This window comes from Ipomoea triloba, chromosome 1, assembly GCF_003576645.1.
Source record: "Ipomoea triloba cultivar NCNSP0323 chromosome 1, ASM357664v1".
Taxonomy (NCBI): Eukaryota; Viridiplantae; Streptophyta; class Magnoliopsida; order Solanales; family Convolvulaceae; genus Ipomoea; species Ipomoea triloba.
In genome coordinates, this window is record NC_044916.1 from 33650116 (window position 1) to 33658398 (window position 8283).

The window sequence follows — 8283 nt, forward strand, 5'->3', positions numbered from 1 at the left end:
CCCCCCCCTCCTCTCTCTCTCTCTCTCTCTCTCTCTTTCTCCCTAGTGTGTTTCGAAGTGTGCTTGCGTCTGTTCTTTCTGCCTTCCCAAAGTAAAGATGATATTGCAAAACTAGTTCCAATGGTACATATAGTTTCCTTAGTTGAGGACAATTACTTGAATTAGTAGAATGGTAGTTGTTGCAGATGTAGGACTTACATAGGTACAGTTGTTTTACTCTCATTTCCAGACCAAGTGTCAAACACTGGTTAATGTAGATCCAGGTCCCCGTTCTTGAAGAATTGCTGCTTTTGCTGATCCCCATTTGGCCATGTATTCTCATTCCTTCTGAACCACCACTGTCTGGTCAATTAGGCTCCAGAAAGCGTTCAAATTAGACATCCATCCTGGATTTCTTTCCTTTGTGTCAATGAATTTCTTGGACAAAAGGATGGTGTAGCAATTGAGCAGCAGTAGGACGAACACTGGGGTCTCTTTGTAGGCACAGTTCAATAAAACTTTTTGCATCTTCTGAGAGGTGAGTGGGGATTTCTGGACAGGCTTTACTAGTTGCCAGCTTGAACATTGCAGCTACCTGCAGTTTTTCCCCCATGTCAAACCACATTTGTCTTTTGTCCAATATCCAAATAAATGATTATTGGCAAAGGCAGTTATTTACCCCTTCATATTGACTCCATGGAGGTTTTGCTGTTGCCATCTCAAGAACTGTACATCCTAAGCTCCATATATCCACTGCCAGACCGTACCCTCTCTCATTCACCACAATCTGGGCAAATAAGATCAGTATATAAAAGAGAACATGAAAAATGCTTGCTTTCACTTAAACTGGAGTTCAAATTTGTTAAGTACCTCCGGAGCCATCCAGTGTGGACTTCCCTTGAGCGATAACATCAAGGAAGATGATGGGATCTGGAATCAGGGAGAAGGAATTCTTAAGGTAAAATCTTCTATTGGCAGTTTGTTTTAGTAGCTATTATCTTATATTAACTTGTTTTCATATCATATCATAGAAGGGAATATGCATACATGTTTTGCCAAGCCAAAGTCTGCAAGCTTGATATCACCTTTGGCATTTACTAGTATATTTGCCCCCTTGATATCCCTGCCGGGGCAAAATCAAATTTGTTAGATTTTAGGCAGTGATATGTAGAGAGAAGAAGAAGTTTGGTACCTGTGTGCTGTATTTCTATCGTGCAAATAGACTAAACCACATAGAATTTTGCTAGTGTAGCTTCGCATAACATGTTCTCCAAATGGACCATAGTCTTGAAGTAATTTCAGAATTGAGCCTCCAGATACATACTCCAAATACACACACAATTTATCTTCTCTCTGCAAGTTGTTTACACAACTTAGGCCTTCATTACACAACCTCAACCACTAACACCTGAAAATTTCTTTGCTAGGCTCGGTGTATCATGTATGTATATAGAATAGATCAAAAGAAAACTGCAGATTGGGAAGGTTAAGCAACAAAAAAAAAGATGTATTCTTACCAATTCACTGCTGTAGTATTGCACGATGTTTGGATGGGAGAATTGACTAAGAATCTGGATTTCCTGGTTCAAATGCTTGAGATATTCCTTTGATGTATGATGATCTGAGATGATTCTCACTTCCTTTATGGCACACAATCTCCCATTTTCACTGTCACACAAAGCTGTATACCTTTAGAAGACTTGTTTTCTTCAATTTTTGAAACATATATATAATAATAATATACCTGTTGAATCCAGCATAAACATGCCCGAATGTTCCCCTCCCCAACAGCCTTCCCTTCTTCCATTTTGAATCATGACAAGTTGTAGTAGGAGAAGTGGGTGGAAGGGGAAGAGGATGGCGCGGGTGGCTTGGAGACGACTCGCAACTTACTCCCCATTGCATCAAAGACAACTTTGGGGCAGAAGTTGTGATTATGATCTCCTCATCATAATTAGAAATGGAAGAAATTGATGAGGTGCTGTTCCTAGATCTTGCTGACGAATCGGATGAGTAGAATGGCAATGGTAATGGGAGAGGACACTCAGTGTTCCCTGTTCTGTATGGATCATAAAGTGAGGAAGGGGCTACTGAATCATCATTGTTGCTCTTTCTTGCTGATACTAAGATGGCTTCAGTAAAGCTCTTTGCCTTTTGCTTCGTCTTCTTCTTCTTCTTCTCCTTGCGTGGGAGATCAGCTTCCTGATCAAACATAGAGTTTCTTCCAAAGCAGGAAGGCATTTTCCTTTTTCTGATTTTGAATTTTGAGTCGAAATAAGTATGCATGCCTAGATGACTTGGTTCCCTGTGAAGGAAAATGATGGAGTGAGTGGATTTAATTTGTTATTCATGGCCGGCGGGAAACTTGACCAATATTGCCATTTGGCACAGTTTTCTCCTTTCTTACTAGTTACTACTATGTTTTTTTTTTGAGACTTTAATTATAAACTTCTAGTATATGGTAATCACATTAAGTTTTAACTAATTTATTGTTAAATCTCACATGAAAGAGCCAGACAAAACACGAGACTTTATTTAAAGAGAACCAAACTTTTTTACTCAAAGTTGTTAGTCTTCTAATCCTACTATGTGGCCCATATTTATTTCGACAATGTCTTTGTACTTAGTAACAAAAGCTGGTTAGAACTGGAGAGATAGTTACAAGTAAACATGTTTCTTTCTTTGGCTTTGTTCCCCAAAATGAAGTTTGTTCCAGGTTGGTTTGGTTTGGTTTTTCCCTCGGTGCAGAATCTAGGACGGTTCTTGTAGGTGAATACCAAGAATGGGATACCCTCCTCGTCTGTTTTTTTGTTTTCTGGTACTTGTTAAATCATCCATCATTTTCTTTTTTCATTTGTTTACTGTCAATTATTATTTGTCTTATTTTCCTGTTAATTAGATTTTGACCCCCTCCAACATGATGCCACCGTCCTAGGAAAGGAAAGAATATACACAGAAGGAAGAAGAAAATGCCTTGTGGGGAAGAAAAATAAATAGAAAAGGCAATAAAATTTCCTTCCCAATAAATCCAGACTATATACACTCACATGTTATACAGTTATGGAGGAAGAAGAGTACAAAGGGGTAAAGACATTAAGTCAATGGTATACATACTATAGTTTACATTTACATGAGGATATGAAAGCGAGAGAGCGAGTGAGCTTGGGTAGGTAACAACAGCATTCCCTGAATTTTCCCCAGGGAAAAAGCAACCACCCATAAACACAGGCAAAAAGAAGTTACAAGAATGATGACTCTACTTTCAGGCCAACATTTCAATCACGAAAGCTAGCTATATTATACTCTTCTTCATTTTCTTGCAAATCATTACAATGGACCCCAGCACTTAAAAACCCAAGTACTATTCATTCAAAGCTAATATTACAGTGCATGAGGCCTCCAGAATTTTCTATGCTGCAGTGTCTACCTGCAGGAGTGATTGGACAACCACTCGACTCACATCAGAAACACAGCCTTTTAAGGAGACGTTTTCCAATCAAATGGAAGATTGTTGAATCCATTGGCTGCACCAAGACCATTGAGCAGTTGGTTTCCCAGATCTTGTTGCTGCTGCTGGTTCACACTCTGGTCTCGTGCCATTGACATGCCTACTCTTCCATTCATCGTTACAGGGTTATTGCCCAATCCACTTCGTCCGTTGCCCATATTCCTGAATCCCACACCTCCAATGCCTGTATTTGCATTCACAGCGCCACTCCCAACAAGGTAATTGCTGCCATTAAGGACAGAATTATTGTTTGTTGCCAACATTGCATTGCCATTTTTCATGTCATTCCCAATTGTGCCAGCTCCTATCATACCACCCCCACCAAGTTGTGAAGACATCACCATCTCATTTATGATTTTCTGTACAGAGCTCTGAGAGTCATTAGCATCCATGTCACCAGAAAGGGCTGGCATTGAAATATTTGGAGAACCTGCCGAATTAATGTGTGATCCTGATGATAAACCACCATGCGAAGTTTGTGGTGGATTATTAGACAAGGGAATTGTCGGAGATTGGAATGAAGAAAGGTTAGTTTGGGGCTGTGCCATACTACTTGAGGAACTTGGTGAAGACATTTGAACTGCAGTTCCTGCATATGGACTACTAACTCCATTCACGGGGTTTTGTTGTCTTGAGTTCATGGAATTTTGGTGAAGAAGTCCAGCAATGTTACTAGTGGAGGAGGTAGCAGGTGCTGAGCTTAAAGAGCTGTTTACATTTGATGTAACATTGTTGGACATAGGTTGCATTTGAGCAGCCTGAACAGAAGAATCATGGTTGGAGTTCTGACCCATACTTTGTTGCTGCTGTTGTTGCTGTTGCCAATCCTCAGAATGCTGACCTTGACTGTGAATGCCAGATGAGGCGTTGGTTCTCCGAGGAAACTTTGCCAAGCTCTCTAAGAAGGAAAAAAAAAAAATAGCCACAATTTCAAGAAAATGAACAAGGTAAAGCATGTGAATATGCCTAACACGGAGCGATTATTCAAAGGAAATAGCAAGTAACAAAAGTTGTAACACAACTGAAATCCACCATTGGTGCAGAGCCCGATTGAATATTGAAGGGCAAATATATTACTAAAACAGCTATTAGTAAGTAGTAATTGCATATAAACAAACTGCACCTCAATTAAAACCACAAGCCTAGACTTTGTGTGCTACAAATCAAGACAACAGTAAAGCCTTGTTGCACCTTATTGATGAAATTTTACACTAATGTTGAAGAATAACAAACTAGACATCAAACAACAGGAAAAAATTGCATCCAACCTCACTCAATTTTCAAGATCTGCATGCAATATAGAAATGTGAAGTGTAAACATAGCTTACCCATAGGTCCTGTTCCAGTCTCTCTGCTATAGTCAATCAAATCTTTCATGCTGTTAACTACTTCTGATATCTATTAAGCACCAAAGAAAGACATAATTACCATTCTTGCTTGATATCATCTGAATAGAAGGAAATAACAAAAGTCTATCTAATGGTGTACAATATAGCAATCATCATGACACCAAAACTCCAAAAGCATCATCCACCAGAAATAGAATTGGAGAAAACATCAAGATCTCTTCAGTTTGGGTCCCAAATCTCCCAGTTATCCTATAAACTAGTATCAAGTTCATGTGGGTTTATATTTGGGGGAGATCTCAATATTTTTCTATCTTGAATATTTTACAAAAGACAAGACAAGACAAGCTTGGATATTTTACAAAATACGAGTGCCTCAATAAATATTGTCACAAGTTACTCTGTAAAGCATATAAAAGAGCTTGAGATGAAAAATAAGAGAGCAAAATAGTAACTCTTCAGTAGGAGATACATACAAGCCACATCAAGAAAAGATAACAAGCAGCAAATGAAGCTTAAAATATGTAAGAATACGGAGAATACCTGAAGGCAACGAACATATCTCTTTGTATATCCCAAATCATTTACCAATGGAACTTCTAAAGCTTTGGCCAATTGGCGAGCTGAGGTAACAAACCTGATACAAATTGAAGTTATAAATAATAGACAGAATTATATGCTAAACAAAGCCACAAAGGTGCATGATAACAAGTTAAGTAGATTCAGTATCATGAAGACATGCATTTAACAAATTCTCTAGACATTTTTTCCATTTCGTTTTTAGGAGAGAGGCTGGTGAAGCCTCCAAATCTAGTTGGTCACTTTCAATGAGGAGAAAAGATAAAGTTCCTTATACTAGTCAAGAATTAAATACTTCAGCAGGCGTGTATGAAAACCATTTCCTTATCAAGTATAGCTTCTTTCAAAGCTCATAAAGCTTTGCTGCACCATACAGGGGGTGCACAACCTACCTTTGATTTTTAAAGACCATGCAGCGCCTTTTTGAGTTTATAAAGCACCTCAAAATTCACAACTGAAACATGATAGTCTACTAAGCCAAATGTAACACTGTTTGACACCATGTCTAGCAGTCTAGCACCATCTCAAACCATTAAACATACGGCCGATAATTTCCCATTAATATTTACAGTATAAACCACATGGGACTGAAGTAATGTATATATAAATATTGAAGGAGCCAGTGATAGGCTAAATCTACCAAGAACATATTTTATTTGGAGGCAACTGAGCTGGAAAAACAGTGATATTAATATATTTCAAGAAATAATGTATTATTATTATATGGAACTCACAGGTTGCAGTTATTTTGTAACTCAGAAACAGATACATTAGATGATGCATTTTGAGTGGCACTCTGATATTTTTGAGCCGCAGCTCCAAGTTGACTGACCTGCAAAGAACACCATTAAAAATTATACATATTCTGTAGTGCACCAGACTTACATGCAATTATTATCTGTTTTAGTCAATATAAGTATATAACCAGCCAAGAGCTTTAGAATTTACAATTCCCCAACCTAACAAATTTGAAGCACTGAATTTCAAGGTTCATCACAGCTTCAGGCAAGAACTGTCAAACTCATACACTAAGATGTCCAGGAGTTCATGGAACTGTCAAACTTGAATTTTAGGTACAACTTAGCTTATTAGGTAAAAACTTCAATATGGTATGATTGATTACCTTTTACTTAATTAGACGTTGGAAAGAGTAATAACAGGACCCTTTTAAATTCTAGCTTCATTAATAACCAGTGGAATAAATACACTTTCCTTCTAAGAAAAATGCAAATCAATTTGACCTGAGTAGAAACATGGCATCCAATTTGAAACTGAAGTGATTTTGACTATTTTAACTTAGTTCAAAATCATAGTCTTGAAAAATAGCAATTAAAGAGAAAAATACCAACCAGATGACACTCAATTCAAAACTATGAATTAACTAGTTTGAAAGGGTAGTCTTCAAAAATTTAGAACTAATTATAAAAATAAAATAACACCACAGATTGGTACTAGTACTGCAACATACAGAGTAAAAGATAAGCACAAAACTCAATGAGAATTAAACAAAATTTTCCATGCCAGATGAGGTATCAACAGAAGCCAAAAACTAATCATCATTCCGAACCTGAGGTATCAACAATCTTCTAGGGATAAGCTCCTCATGACGGCGAGCACAGAACTCCCAAGAGACAATCTATTAATTTCACGAAAAAGGCAAGGTTGTTATTATTTAGTGTAGGTATCTTCTCTTTTCAAGGGAGGGGGAGGAAAAAATAACAAGACAGATATCAAGGTCCATTTGGTATATAAATAATTCTTGATAAGTAAAAGTATTTATAAGTAAAGCTAAAAGCTCCATGTGTAACCTTCAGATCTGGTGAGAAGACTACTCGAAGCTGACCATCACGGACAACACGAAGTTGTTCAAAGACACTCTCCTGAATTGCTTTTGCATAGTCCAGGACAATTTGCCCAGAAGAGTTCTGATACTCACAAGGCATATCAACATACAGCAACTCCTCCAATGTACCACTTTCATACTTTATCTTAAAAAGCCTAGGCAAAACCTCAACAGTTGCCTCTGTAAGATCAGTGAGGCACATTTCAGATACTAATACCAATGAGAATCGTAGACTTCAAGGATAAATTAAATGAGGAATAGAAACTATGAAGATACTGGTGCAATGCCTTTCTTTATATGCATAAAGGTATCATAACACAATAAAAAATTCCTACTAGATGAAAATGTGCATAAATGCATGAATAGAGTATACAAGCATCCTCACATGTATGCTTTGGGGCATTTATAGATCTACATATCAAAAATCAATGTTTAAGGAAAAACATGCATCTGACTACAGAAGGTTGTGCCCATTATGTGCTGGTACATGTAAAGGAAACAATAACATACCAAACCCACGCCCAGGTTTGCGGTTGCATATTTCACAATGCCAGACATCCTGCAAAGTTTTCAGAATAGTGATTGCATACGGTTTGGATAAGGAAAGAAAATAATTGACATATATAACACCATAAATTTGTAATTATCACCCATTAAAATATGTATCTTCTCATAATAACATGCAATATTATCTAAAACAATATATGACCTTCATGGCAACAATATGGCACATTAGAAGATGCCACTCCTTGCCAAAGTTGAACCACAAATGGATTTTCTGCAGAAACAAACCTGAGGAAAAACTCCATTTGTCTGGCGGCCACTTCCATACATTGAGACACACCACTTTTTCTTAGCATTCGGAGCAAAATACTCGGCTACAAATTTCCTCCAGAACTCAATATTATTGTCCTGGAAAATAAGAACAAGAAAGTTGAGTTTGTTAGACACTGTACAAAACCTAATTTAAGTTTTTAACAAAGAAAAACAGAGTAACATGGTACTCAAAAAAAAAAAAAAAAAAAAAA

At 37.3% G+C, this 8283-nt stretch overlaps 2 protein-coding genes across 2 annotated transcripts in view; both read right to left on the reverse strand.

Annotated features, from left to right (window-relative positions):
• Positions 1–406: 406 nt before the first annotated feature.
• LOC116012813 (mitogen-activated protein kinase kinase kinase 3-like) lies at positions 407–2220 on the reverse strand. The gene is made up of 7 exons (XM_031252489.1): positions 1724–2220; positions 1497–1647; positions 1172–1332; positions 1027–1102; positions 850–909; positions 659–766; positions 407–574 (listed from the first exon to the last, which is right to left on the reverse strand). Exons 1-7 carry the CDS (start codon positions 2218–2220, stop codon positions 407–409), a joined length of 1221 nt encoding a protein of 406 aa, XP_031108349.1.
• A 770-nt stretch (positions 2221–2990) lies between these two features.
• LOC116020231 (transcriptional corepressor SEUSS-like) overlaps positions 2991–8283 on the reverse strand; it is a 9092-nt gene continuing 3799 nt past the window's right edge. The window contains exons 3-10 of the mRNA XM_031260720.1: positions 8048–8167; positions 7766–7814; positions 7221–7435; positions 6980–7048; positions 6147–6244; positions 5377–5470; positions 4816–4885; positions 2991–4385 (exon numbers count right to left, since the gene is read on the reverse strand). Of these exons, the coding sequence (XP_031116580.1) occupies positions 3457–4385; positions 4816–4885; positions 5377–5470; positions 6147–6244; positions 6980–7048; positions 7221–7435; positions 7766–7814; positions 8048–8167 (1644 nt within the window). The 3' untranslated portion in view covers positions 2991–3456. The remainder of the gene's footprint in view (positions 4386–4815; positions 4886–5376; positions 5471–6146; positions 6245–6979; positions 7049–7220; positions 7436–7765; positions 7815–8047; positions 8168–8283) is intronic.

Coding starts and splice junctions, on each gene's coding strand:
- LOC116012813 (XM_031252489.1), bottom strand. CDS start 2,220: ATGCCTTCCTGCTTTGGAAGAAACTCTATGTTTGATCAGGAAGCTGAT. Junction 1,333..1,496: donor AATACTACAGCAGTGAATTG/GTAAGAATACAT, acceptor AACAACTTGCAG/AGAGAAGATAAATTGTGTGT. Junction 575..658: donor CATGGAGTCAATATGAAGGG/GTAAATAACTGC, acceptor GAAAAACTGCAG/GTAGCTGCAATGTTCAAGCT.